This window comes from Passer montanus, unplaced genomic scaffold (assembly GCF_014805655.1).
Source record: "Passer montanus isolate IOZ18808 unplaced genomic scaffold, ASM1480565v1 scaffold152, whole genome shotgun sequence".
NCBI classification, from domain to species: Eukaryota; Metazoa; Chordata; class Aves; order Passeriformes; family Passeridae; genus Passer; species Passer montanus.
Window position 1 is genome coordinate 165,965 of NW_024362274.1, and position 14,335 is coordinate 180,299.

Genomic DNA, 14,335 nt, shown 5'->3' on the forward strand with positions numbered 1-14,335 from the left:
CTTGTGCAGTTATGACTTATATAATCCTCACTGACTCTAACCTCCATCAGCTCTGCTCAATTAACTGAGGTTAAGCATTATAGATTATTGAGGAATTGGGTCATGGTAAATCAGAATTACTTTCCCAATTTAGAAGTAACGGATGGTGAGGTGTTTCAGAGACAAGGCTCAATGCCTAGCATTTGCAGAGCTATGCTTTGCTGTTGATATTGAGTGGAAAAATCTTTACGGATGGGGTTTTTCCCTCATGAATTTAGACATCAAAATGTTAGTTGGGAGACTGGGCTGTTTTTGTGGAGGGAAATACAATCTCTGGAAAGCGACAGCCAGTTCAGGAGGGATTCACCATATGCTAACTATCCATGCCATATGGGAAAAATCACCAACATCTCTCCCTGTATTAACCAAAGAGAGGATCTGAATGATTGGATGTCATCCTCAAGTTCTACATGATCAAAGTGGAGTGAGATAAATACAGAATTTTCTGCCTAAGATGTATTCAATGCCTGAAATTACTCATAGATGTAACAGAATATCCTTAGAGGGTATGAGGCCTCATTCTGCTTGAGGAGACTAACCTGGTATCAAATACCTTCCAAAATGAGCATTTCAGGGCTGGTCGTGAAGAAATGCAGGACCCGGAGTTCTCATGGGCTTGCTAGAGCTGAAAATATGATGATGCAAGCTGTGTCTGTGCCACTAATTTGAACATATCCCAGGAGACACCTGAGCACGTCCTTATTGCCAAAATGTTGGAATGATACCTATCTTGGTTTCAGACCAGAAGAGCAGCACTTTTTTGACCCCTTGATTAGTTTGGCGCAGAAGCTGGCACAGTCCAGGCATCCCTTCCAAAAGCAGGTTTTGTGTGGTAACCCTGCTGTGAAGGCTAAAAAGTTTAACAATATGGGAAGATGTTGCTCTATGCCAGATGACTTTAATGCCAGTAAATGGCTATATTTAATCAAGTAAATCCATTTAAGACTTAATTATAGACTGCATCTATGTTGTTTTCTGCAGCCTTTCTTTGTCTTGCAAACTAACTTGAACCAAGGTACCCCTAAAATATGGAGCCAAGTCCATGTGGATATTATATATCCCTTAGTGGTGGAGAGGGGGTTGTGAAATGACATAACCAACACTAAATGATTTTCAATTGACTCAAAACTCAGGCATCTGCCTGAAAAGAACAAAGACCATCCCTCAAGGTTTCTCAGGGTGGCAATTTCTATGCTCTCTTACACAGGGAATGACTGCTTCGTTCGCCCCTATGCAGTGTGCAGGATTGGAACAGACACAGATGTTTCCCCTTGTTATTTATTGTCTCAGAGCTGCCATCTGTCCAGTGCATCCTCTTGTCCCTCCACTAATACTTAGCTCATAAACTCTTTGGACAAGCGCATCTTTTCGATGCACATATTTCTCTAGGACACTTGATCTAAAATCTCTGTGGCAATACAGATAGAGTAATAATAGTAATTATAATGGTGTAAATGCAGACTTCATCTTTCAGAGACAGGAAGCAGAAAATTCACCTTGAATGGGTACATGTATTTGTATTCCTCCAAAATAATCTTTCTCAAATAGAAATATAGCCACATATATCTAAAAAAGTACAGAAAACCATTACTTTTGATAAAGGATTTTTGACCTGGATTCCCTTGAAAGAAGGGAGGGTGGAGAACAAAGCATTAGATTTTAATGAACTAATGTTATTCACAGTACCATAACCTTTCCAAATTTTATAGAGGAAAAAAAAAATCTAGTCGCACCCAGATTATGCAAAATATAATTGGTTGAACCTCTGCAAAATAATCACAGAAGAAAAGTGAAAAAGGAACATTTAATAACAAAAAGACATTTTTTTAAAAAATATCAATTATCACTCCAGAACAGACACAAATGACACTGACTACTAGTATGTCTCCATGAAAATCACAATTTTTATTTTTGACAAAACTTATGCGTCTTCTATCTATAAAATGTATAAATAGCAACAACATTAAAGGAACTCTAGGGGGGAAAAATGTTTAGGAGCATATACTTTACTTCATGCCGGCTTTAAAAAGGAATAATATAAAAGACTTATCCAACTGCTTAGTCAAGTGGTTCAGTTGGATGGTCAAGGACTGTGAGCAATGGTGATTGAGCTGATGCAATTCTCTAGTAAGTCAAGGGCTGGATGCTACTCACAGATGCTATTACATGCTGGGACAGAGCTGCACTGCTCCAGGGAGGGCTCTGGGCCTCATTGGACAGAGAGAGCACTTGTGATCTCCTTGGTGGGACAGGGCAGTGTGGCTGATGGTGAAGCACTGGCACAGGACGCCCAGATTGGTGGTGGATGCCCTGATCCAAGGTCAGGCTGAACAGGACTCTGAGAAACCTGATCAAGTTGAAGGTCTCCCTGTCCATTGCAGGGCTTTGGCCCAGGTGGCCTTAAAAGGTTCCTTTCCAACACAAATTCTTGTATCACTTTACAGCATGTCTGTAGAATATCTGCCAACCAGCCCCAGCAAGTGCAGCTCAGAGGAGGGAGAGCAGTACCCCTGCAGCCTCTGCAGGGCTGGTGCACGACTTGTACTCTGCTTGCAAAACCTGCCCGCTGTCTGGGCAGGACACAATGGGGATGGGGTCAGAATTGTGAGTCCCCAGGCTCCCTTTGGGCCTGGCTCACAGACACGTTCACACACAGACACAGGCGTGCAGGTGGAGCACACGCTAACCCTAAACCTACATGTCAATGCAAAGCTGAAGGTCACATCCCAAAAGTCCTTAAAGAGTCACAATGTCCATTGAAACCAATGCCATTCGTTCCTGGGATGATGAAATGACCTGTGCATGCAGAGGAGGAGGCAATGAGTGTATCCATTGTCCTAGAGCTGGTGGAAGCTGGTTCTGCCTTGGATGCTGGCGTAACTCATAGCATTTGAAGACCAGCCACGGAGCATACTTTAAAAACACACAGTATTTTCTCCACTCAGAGTTGCAGAAAAGATATGAGAGGGTATGCTAAATGACACTATAGAACAGAAGAGTCACAAGGAAACCATTAAATGGGCCCTCAAAGAACAACTTCTGCATGAGAGCTGAAGGGAAGGAACTCCAGGACCTGGCCTGGAAGATGCTGTGTCAATGCTGCCTTTTTGAACTATTACAGGTTACTGTGCTCAGCTCCTGATGAGTGGCTCATAGAGAATTGTCATCAGGTTGTACTTTCCTTTTTTTTCTTCAGGGATCCCTTCAGTTTCCGCCACAGACTGTCCTTCCTCTTCATCTTCTTCTCTATCATGGACAGAGAGGACTCTTTCCTTCGAATTTCCCTCACTAGTCCATGAAAGACATCATCAATGTAGAAGCGGAGCGCAGCTGAAGTCTCAAAAAAGGAGCAGGAATATTCTCTGGCTAAGCTCATTCCTTCTTCAGTTGAGACCTACAAAGAAAAGAAAATTCCATAAATATTGCCTAATGCGCAAAACATTAATCAACATGAGAATGTTACAATATATATATATATAGTCTGACTTCTCAGGTCCTGCAAATCACTGACCAGGAAAATAATCTGACAGCATCCAACAGATAAGGATTCAAGGGTGAAAGGATCAGGCTGAATCCATGAGGTATTTGAACACAGCAAACTGGCAGTATTCATTTTCTCAGGTGTATTATGTCCCTAATTCTGATGCATCAATTTTTCCATGTATTTCCTCTCTTTAGTACCATAATCCTTGGTTTGACAGAGCTGGTACTTTTATTCTATAGCCTGGAATGGATGACTAGAAAGACTTACACAGAATTAAGGCCCTAGAAAATCCTTGTAGAGCATTAACCTAATCCTGGAGGCAACTTGACTCCTTAAGCACACCAGCTTTCATACCCTAATATTTTTCAGTCACATTAATTTCTGAGCATGCCTTGGAGTGGTTTGGTCTTTGCAGGCCTGTAATCCTGTCACTGAGCTCATACCTGAGCTGTATGAAGATCCAAAATCTATTTGTTTTTCAGCTCATCTTCCCTAAGTGGCTTTGTGTACTTACTGCTTCTGTGGAATGTGTGAGAAATGTGTCTGTATTTTAAGGAACTGACGGGCCTAGAGGAAAACAACACAGCTCTTTTCACTGACTTTTGAAGCAGGGCTCATTTTTTCTGAAATTTTCATATTGGCTATCTCTTGGCATTTGACCTGCCAGCCTGCTTAATGGAAGGGTGCTCAGCATGCTGATTAATGTGTGCATCAAATAGAGCTTAAATGCTTATTGCAAAGGCTGTCATTGCCTGCCAATTAAGGTACTTTTTACACTTTGAGAGTTGATCCGATAACAGGCAGGAGATCCACAGAAAAACACAGAACAAACCGTGTGAGCTTCTAAATGTTAACCTAGCTTCTTACCCAATAGGCTGTCCTTTGTTTTCAGTATTTGGACAGAAATCTGAATAAATGAATTATATGAATTGCATGTATGGTGTATATTCAAATTCTAGGTCACAAATACCAGGCTTTGTTTTTATTTACATTTGCATCTCATGATTTATTCAAGTCATTTTCCAAACACCTTTATGAAAAGTCAAAGCAATACTTTGAGATGGCCTTGTGAAACCCTACCTAATAAGCTATGGAAAGTATCAATTGCTACTGTCTATCCCGTCTATCCCAAGACTTAGCTTGGTGTTTTGTTTTAGTTGGGATTGTTGTTTTTAGGTTTTTTTGTTTTGTTTTGTTTTGTTTTTTCTGATTTCTAGCTTCGGTTTTGTTTTAGTTGGGATTGTTGTTTGTTTGTTTTTTTGTTTTTTTTTTTTTTTTGTTTTTTTTTTCTGATTTCTAGCTTCATGCACCCAAAATGCCATTTATCTTTATTAGGGAAATAAAGCCCTGTGACTCAAGACACAGCCACACTCTCTCATACCGACCATGAAGAAAATGCCCTTTATGATTAAATTATGACACCACCTCATTGCATTTATTCCACTTATCTGAAGGCTGGATATGGTAAGACACAGGATTTGGGAGGAAAAAGAAAATTGGTTTATTCCAGCCTGGAGGTAAATCTGCACCAAGCATGTGCCTGCATAACACAGACCTCAGAATTTCTCACCACTCCTTTGCACTGAATCACAAACTTTGTAGCATTTGCAAGGATCAGGCCTCTATGCTCCAGGTACAATCTTAATTTAATTAAGAATTTTGTGAGGGTAAGCAGGGAGGTTGTAGGCCAACCTGAATAATACTTCCTGACAAAATAAAAGATGGTTACCACTTTCCAAGTGCTATAATTGCCAAGCTTTTGCAAAAAGAGATGGGTTGCAATATGGTCCTCGTTTTTCTCTGGACAGCTGTGTAAGCAAAACACATGATTCAATATGTCTATTGGGCACCATTGAGAAATTGATTGTCTGGATAGAAAACTATTTTGGTTTATTTTGGACCTTATAATGATTTTTTTTCGCTTTCAATGCCTTATTTGAGCTGAAGGAGGAATTTTTTTTAATTTTGTAAAAGATGCTGCAGTTCTAAGAAAATGATTGCACAGAGATGCATTTCAATGAAGATTTCATACCTTCATTACCTAAAAGGAAGAAAAAATCAACATGAACCAAAATATCCTTATGTAAAATAATGGCAGGGTCGTAAATATAATTAGTGTGTCAGCACAAAAATACTCAAATATAAAAATTGCCCATTCTTTTTCTTTGTGAATTTCTAGTCTTTACCCCACTTTGCTCCTTCTTTTGACTTTTTCTTTCTTTTTTTTCTTCTTTTCTAGGACTAAAAATATGTTTTTTCCATTCTACAAGGAAGAATAACTGCAGGGAAGACATGCTATGCTCTGAAATGAAACAAGACTGCTAAGAGCTGTGAGAAATGGATAATACTCAGGAGAATTAAATAATGTAGAAAAAGTTTCTCCCCATATCTTTGTGGCTGGATGTTAGCAACTTGGTCAAATTTGGCTGAGCTTCTTTAAAAAGCAAGAAAATTTTGGTTTTGGACTCCAGTTTCCTGCCAAATTACAGAGACAACATTAAAGTTATTAATGGTGATGGTTCATTTCAAAGCATGACATTTTTCTTAAATCTTGCCCTCAGGAACTGATTAACTGCTTTGGTGAAATTTTAGGAGCTAATTCAGCAGGAGGAGGACACCTGGCACAAACAATTTCAGGATGATTAGCTGATGTTTTTCAGCTTCAAGGCTGAAAACATAATTTTTTAAAATATAACATTGTAATAATTATCATTGCTGCTTCCAGCACCAATGAATATAGCTATAGTAATTTAACTAATCTGTTTGCTGAAGAATCTGTAAATATAAGGAGGTTTCTAGAGAAACAATACACATTTTTCTCTTGGTTCATCATTCGGCCAAGAGGCTAGACACTTATGGAATGAGAAACAAGGGATAAAGCTTGATGAGGTGACTGAGGCCCACATAATTCCAGGGATTTAGCCTGTTCCCATCTTATTGCCAGAAGAAAAACTATATTGTAGAAATCCATTCCAGATCTGCGCAGCCCAGGGACTTGTTGACAAATTGCAGCTTCCATGGGTCTGTATCAGTGGAAGATATGATCTGTCAGCATGACACGGACAGACAGGTCAGGGAGACAGGTCATTCTATTGAATATATATCTGGGAAACAGAGCTTTATATCTCATCCTTAGAGTAACCCTTCTTGATTGAATCTGGCATTGTTTGCAAGAGTATAATTCTGGTCATATTGATTCCAACTTAGCTATTTATGTGCTGCTAAACCTCAAGAAGGGAATAAAAGTGGAAGATAGGTGTAGTGAACATAATGAGAAATTAAAATTTCAGAGCTGACAGAAGCTTCCTGAGTTTGGTTCAAACTTCTAAAAACTGTGTTTGTTTGGGTGGCGTTTTGATCAGCATTAACAGAAGGGCTTGAAGCTTGCAGCACAATCAATCAGCAAGATCTCCCAAATCCATAAAAGGGGAATGAACTCTCATAGATACGATGTGTTAGCGGCTGGAAAATCTTATTTTCTAAAGTGCAAGATTCTGAGTGCCCATTTCTGACAGCACATGTGAGTTGAGAAGGAAGATATACCAGTGACAACATATAACTGAATCTTGTCTAGACAAGATACACCTATTCCAACAGCACACAGGACTGCAGGCTGAATTGGGAATTTTCCATCTCTGCATTGCTGAGGGCAGCTAGAACACAGCCCAGCTTCCTCCTGAGGGGAACCACTTGCTACAAACTTCATTATATAGCATTAGGATTCTGTTTGTGGCTTTGGCAAACCTCCCCTGGAAAATTGCAAGTGCGATTAAATGCAACGCTGACAGCCTGCAAAAGCTGTGATGGATGAGCTGCCATCTTTATGACAGCCAGCTCCCCACTAAGGTCAGCTCCTGCACAAAACCACCTGGGCTGGGTTGTGGGTGGGGAGGCACTGGCAATCATTGGCCCCCATGGGCAGATATAAAAATACCTGAATACTTGTAGCTGAGATGGAAGATGCACAGAAACTAAAAAGATCAATAGTCTTCCTTTGTCCTTGGACTGTCATTACCTGGAAAACCTCTATCACAATCAGATAATTTTGTGTTCAGCTTTGTTACCTCTTTTGGTCATGGCAGCATCAGAAGGATCTCAAAGTAAATTTCACTGATGGAGATTTTGCTATCAGAGTCAACAGCTTGACTCTAGGTGAGTCAGTGGGGGTCTTCAGGCAGGGAAGCAATGCATTTCCACTTGTGCATTTCATCCCGGCATCCATGAATAGTATGGTCTACTTCAGATGGCTTTTGCAGTTTTTCCCTCATAACGGGGACCTCCAGATTGCCATGGAGAAATCTGGGAGCTGCAGGTGGAATGCTAAGCATTGTAAAGATTTGCCTAAATTTTTGTTACAGACTTCTACCCTGGTTGTCATCATATAACTCAGTTTTATAATTCTGGATAATTTTATAACCAAAACCTTGTTCTGTAATTTTTTTTCTTTGAAGGCACATGGTCTAGATCAGAGACAGAAGGTACACATGCTGCTCAACAAAGTGCTCATCTAAATCCCACTGAAGGAAATAAGAGGAATTTCTGTTGGTTTTGATCATGGTTTGCATTTTTGACAGGCAATAATTTATGAGAGTTGTAAGGAAAAATAGTGAATAGGGAGGGCAGCAGCATATTGAGCAGCCTTATCTGCACCAGTAAACAATAAATAATAAAAGAAATAGAAAAAGTCATGAACTGGACTAGGAAAAGTTCTGAGTAATGTCCCAGAAAGACAGACAGTCTTACCCTTCATGTCTGGTGGATTTTTTTTCTGTTTCTCTATAATTTCCATTCCAGAAAAGAAGAACCAGGCGCTAAGTTGTTTATTAGCACCTGGATATCAGTTTAGAGATAGGCAGGCAATCAGGAAGAGTCCACATGCATGTTTGGTTCCCTCCCCATCACAGCCCATTCCACTGGCATATCAGAACAAATGCAATAAGCTTTTGGTACAGGTGTAAACCCATAACATATTAGAGAAGGAGCTGTGGAGATCAAAAGTATTGCCATTTTTCTCAGTCTCTAATAAGTGAATTTGCCAAAAGAAAAAGAGAAAATTAATCTTATGGGTCTAGAAATAGAACCTATCCTGGACAACAAAATGGGAAAGAAATAGTATTGACTGACGTGAGCAGTGATTTTTTTTAATCCTAGTACTGACCACCAATTTTATGCTTAGAACACAACACAGAAAAACTATGTTTTCTCATTAATAATGCAATCACAAAGTCATTTAGGTTGGAAAAAAACCTCTCTAATATCAAATCCACTCATTAATGCAACTGTGAAACCCACTACTAAACTACATTCTGAAGTGCCACATCTACATGCCTGCTGAACGTCTACAGGAACAGTGACTCCAACACTGTCCTGGGAAGCCTGTCCCAATTCCTGATGACCCTTTCAGTGAAGACATTTTTACTAATATCCAATCCAAGCCTTCCCTGGTCAACTTGAGGCCTTTTTCTCTCATACTACTTGTTGCCTGGAACAGGGAAAAGCTGATTATTTCTATGGATAGCACTGTGTCCAGCAAAGGCTGAGCTGGCTGCCTCTATATTGCCACCTGCCTTCCTTACAGCCAAAGGCATTCACTGTAAATATTTGAATTGTTTCTTGAGAAACATGTGGTGCAAACCACTAAGCAAAGAGCAGATCCATTATATCTACATCAGTTTTGACAGTTATTTTTTTTCTTTGGAGAAGTATCAAGAGGCATGGTGGCAGACACTTCCTACAGGCTGGAATAGGAATCTTTCCAAGTGTGAAATACTATTGTTCAGGTCAAAACTCAAACACTTGGCTATTACAGCAGTGGCTGGGGTTTAAGACATGAGCAGAAACATAAAAACCCAAGAAAAATCAATCTTTCTGTCTTCTTAAGACAAGTATCACTGTTGTTATTTGCTCACATAATACATGTCATGGGATATCTTTTTAAAAGAAAATGAAAGAAGTGTTCCAAGGCATTTTACCCTTCTCCTTCTTCAGATCTTTGCACTTATAAACTGCCTATGATATTCTCACCACTGAGCAATAATATTTCTGAAAGAAGGAGAAAAATCAAGATCAATTCAAAATCAATTTAGTCTGAAAAAAATATTGAAGACTAGAGTTTGTGTGGAACCAGCATGAACTTTTGTGGCCAGACATTCAATATGACAATGTTTCAGGTCTAAACATGTGCACAGCAAATTCAAAAGTTAAATGGAAATCCTTGATATTAAAACTTCTTGTTTCTATCTCCCTCAACATCAAACATTCTGCTTTCTTGCAGAATTTTAACTTAAAGTCAATTACTGCTTAGAAGTATAATGCTGAAACTTTTTCTTCTGAAAACATACACATTTTAACCTTCATGCATGGTCCCCTTCCCAAATGCAAACACTGCATGGCCATTTGATTTGTCCATGATTACCCTGGAGTTCACAACTACTTTCCACTGTCACAAAACAGCATTTTTATTAAACCAAACAAGTGCACCTTATTTTCCCCCTTAGTCCCTAGATAAGCAATTCTCTTTTCAGGAGCCTGCACAGTTAATGAGTAACATGGTGGAGAAACTTTAAAGTAAAAGTTCATATCAACGCTTTCATGAGAAACCTCACTCTGACTTCATGAAGGCAATTCTGCAAGTTCAGCTTTGCTGGCTTTCTAGACTAGGAAACCACAGAACTAATTATTATCATGAAAGTGTTGCAATTAGCTCTGTTCCTCCTTCTCCCTCTCTAGAGTGATGTGTCTTGCAAGATTTTTCTGTGTTTTCCTTTTGGCCTTGTCACTCTGCAATGCTTTTTTGCTGGCTTCACACTAAAGCATTTTTGGTGACCAGAACAGGGTCCTTGAATAGCCATGGGTGTAGGGAGGATTAGCAGACAGGGCCAAGGAGAAAATGAAGTTTTGCTCTGTGAACATCCTGAAGAGCCTGGATGCCATGGAAATAGCACATGACCCAGCAAAGCACATCTCATCCTCAACTGCTCCAGCCTCTGAAGAAATTCATGTTATAAAGGTTGAGATATTCTTTCCCTTCCCCTTGTAACCTGGGCTTTACTCTAGGAAGGAAGGAATGGACAGGAAGGAAAATGCAGCTTTAGCAATGCAGAAAATAAAATTCTCCAACTCTTCTGTAATGATCTTTGTGCATTATTTTTAGTGGATGAAGGGTAGAGAGCGTGGGATTGTAAAATTAATTGGTCATTTTTCTAAAGGAAAGCCATTTAATAGTTTTGACAAAAAATAATTTTTTAGACAAAAACAGAGAGATTGATCTGTTCTAAATAATATACTTCTCAACTGGTTAGTCACAAAGGTGTGACAAGAAACACTACTTAAAAGTCTGTTCTGAGCATGGAAGAAACATGTTTCTATTTGATCCAAGGGAACAGCAAATTGTTTAGGGGTGTTGAAAGAAATCTGATGAGGTATCACTGAACAATTTTTCTTATGCAATTCACTATTGACCCCTGTTAGATTAGACTGACACTTACTCTGTTTCAGTAATTTCTACACTCTTGCAAGAAAATTCTAAGGTAACACTACCTATTTTATTTAAATATATCTCTCATGCATTTTCATACATAAAAAATTCTAGATTCAATTTATACTTGAATAATTTATCAGTATTTTTAGCATCTTTTGTGATGACAATTACTAGCATATGTCTAGTCTTTCTCGTATTTTTAGAATTTTATTATTTTTCCACCTTTTGGATCCAGAATATTCTTGTGACATAGGAGCTACTCCTCCAGGTAATTTTATTCGTGCTTTGGGCAAAGTTTGAAATAAAGATAAACATCCTCCATGCAGTTGTTTAGCTGCAAATCGGGTAATTTTATTTGTTCTTTGGGCAAAGTTTGAAATAAACATCCTCCATGCAGTTGTTTAGCTGCAAATCTAAGAAAGCACATGTTTTGGTCTATTGTTTCCAACTTATGAAAATGTTGTTTCATTATTTCACAGATACAATGCTAAATAACTGAATCAACATCTCATTTCATGCAAGAATCACTACAGAATCGGGGTGCTGTCTGCAGGTTACTCTTTGAAGCTGTTCTTCTCTACTACAGACTGTATCCTTTTGACTTTATCTTGTCAAAAGCGTGACTGATGAGTGGTTAAAGCATCTTTACATCAGGAAGTGTTTCTAAAGAGATGGCCTCAGGATCTGACTGAATGGGATACTCAAAGCCACATGATCCTACATCAGTCAGCAATAGCTCTGGGTCTAATTTGAAGAGAATGTGGAAGTGTTAAATCCTTAGCATCTGTCTTCAAGATGAATAAGTTCAGGTCAATTGCTCAAAGCATTTTTCAGAGATCTGACAATTTTCTAAATTGTCCATCATCTTTAAAGGTTCTTTGATTGCAACACTCAGCTGAAGACATAGATGGCCATAAGATGGTTGCAAAAAGAAGACATTTCTGCATCAGTTTCACATGGGCATCTGCTGTTTTTTGTAAGGAAAAAAAAAATCTAGGAACTGCAGTGATATTTTCACAAGAAAGGATTATTTTTTTCAGTTTTTTTAAGCAACAAGAAATCAATTATCATCTGCTACCAGAAGACGGCTTGTTTTAAAAAAAATACATATAACAGGAGCTGCAAATGTACATTTTAGACTTCTTTTTAAGCAAATAGAAAATTAGTGGCATTCAACTCTTATTTTAACACTGTTAGTGGTTTCTATTGCTTTGTGAGCACAAGTTGACATCAGTCCAGTAGAGACAGCCTGCATATCTTTTATCTATCTGTAAACTCATGTAAGGTGCTTTCAGTTATGTGTTAGGCATTAAATTTTCACTCGACTTCAGTTCTTCATCAGGACATGGGCAGTAAGCACACTGGGGACTGAGTAAATAAACTTAATTCCTGGTAATCTCTTCAAATCTCCCTGGTATTATATAACTTTGTCTCTAACAGTAATATTTTGTCCTGAAAGCTCTCAATTGGCACGAAAAGATGAGACAATAAAGAAGGAATATCAATGGAAGATCAGGGGTCTGCTTTCAGTGTTCTATTTCCCTCAGTTCTCTCTGCTGAGAAATGTGATTCAAGAATTTTTAAGGGAACCAGAAAGGAATCTGGACACCTAAATTCAAATCAAGGAAGAGACAGAAATAGGTGTGTATTTATGTGTGCATGTTTGTATATATGGCTGCAAACAAGAACTGTAAAATAGGGGGGAAAAAATACCACCCCACAACCAAAGTATTAGTGATTCACAGAAGTAAAATAATCTTTTGAACCAAAGTTTGTGTTTTGCTAAATGTCTCATTTTTAGACACATGGACAAACTATTGGAATTAAGATTTGAAGCTTTTGCCTGAGCTGGATATGAGTTTCTAACAATGGAAAAAAAGGGTCACAAAAAATATGCAGTAAAGGGTGTTGTTTTGTCTTAACAGCACACACTGCTTCCCATCACTTTTGAGTGCAGCACACAGATATTCTGGTATACAGTTTTCACATCTAAACATACTCCCAGATCCAGACTGCAGGCAGACAGGGAACACCATCTTAAGTTTCTGCTAGTGAAAAGAAAATTACAAGAGACTCATCTTCCTCCTTTAATTTCCACACAGTTATGATCTGCTGGGATTCAGGGATTCTGTCCGGGCTGCTGAAGTGTTTGACAGAAGAGAGGTAGAGGAAGAATTTAAAATAGATTTATAAATATTTGGACTGAAATAGATTTTTTTTAAAGAGATCATTTGCTGAGTTTACTGAAGCACATGCTGAAATATATGAGGTTTCAAAGTGTCTTATGCATAGTCTACAGAATAATGTTTCACTCTTCCATGTTTTACTTGAGTTGTTTTTTAAAGAAAAAAAGTTAATCAATGCAACGAGATGAAGATTTACTTGAGCTTCTTTTAAAAGAAAAAGTTACTAGATATAATGAGAGGGGGTTGAGCTGCTAGAAAATGGGAGTGGTGAATCATTGTGTTTGTTTGTCCTGGAACATGTAATTAATTTTGAGGATTTAGTAATTTTGAAATTTATTAGGAAGGTCTGTCAAACAATCTCATTACAGGAAATATTGCAGAGTATCTTTATTAAACTAATGGCATTGATCTTCCCCATGTCAATACTAATTCAGGGAAAATTTTACACTTTTGCAGAATATGAATTGATTGAAAAAATTATAGGAGCTTTATGGAGCCTTTCTTTTTCAGCTCCTTTCCAGTGTGATGAAAGGAGAGCTTCATGGAAGAGAAGAGTGGTTTTTTGTGGTCACAGGAACATTTGAAATGAGAGACCCATGATACAGGACTGTCAAACCATTAGTGACAGCTGAATAAGGAGCATTAAGCTCTATCGTGTGATGAGACCTGGCACGTGGACAATGCATAACAAAAATTTGAGTCTGGGGGACTGAATGTGAAGGGAATAAAAAGGAGAAATGGATGTGCAGAGGGAGAAAAATGAAAAATCTTAAATTGTCAGTGGGTAGGAAGAGCTGTAAGAACACGTTTAACTAATTAGACATAACAAACTCTCTTATTGCTAACTTTGCTCCAACTACCTCACTTTGCAGCAGGTTAAGGTAATGGAGTTGCATTGTTTCTGTGGTAACTTTTTTGTGTATCTGTGGTTAACCTGTCCTGTTGGCAAGCTCCCTGTTCAGGGGACACTTTCTTTGGATAACCCTTCCATAGTCCCTGCCCATGGGTTTTGACTTGTAGTAAAACTGAGCATCCTAAAGTAACTAAAGTGGCAACTGACAGCTGGCAGAATCTTAGCTTTGTGCAATATAGCACCAAACTTTCTTGGTTATATCCCCAAGAGGTGCTGGATTCTTTACTAAGGGA

The 14,335-nt window shown here is 38.6% G+C and overlaps 1 protein-coding gene across 1 annotated transcript in view; it reads right to left on the reverse strand.

Moving 5' to 3' along the window:
- Positions 1-1,800: 1,800 nt before the first annotated feature.
- Positions 1,801-14,335, reverse strand: part of RIT2 (Ras like without CAAX 2) — a 174,985-nt gene continuing 162,450 nt past the window's right edge. The window contains exon 5 of the mRNA XM_039702014.1: positions 1,801-3,433. Coding sequence (XP_039557948.1) covers positions 3,206-3,433 — 228 coding nt within the window. The 3' untranslated portion in view covers positions 1,801-3,205. The remainder of the gene's footprint in view (positions 3,434-14,335) is intronic.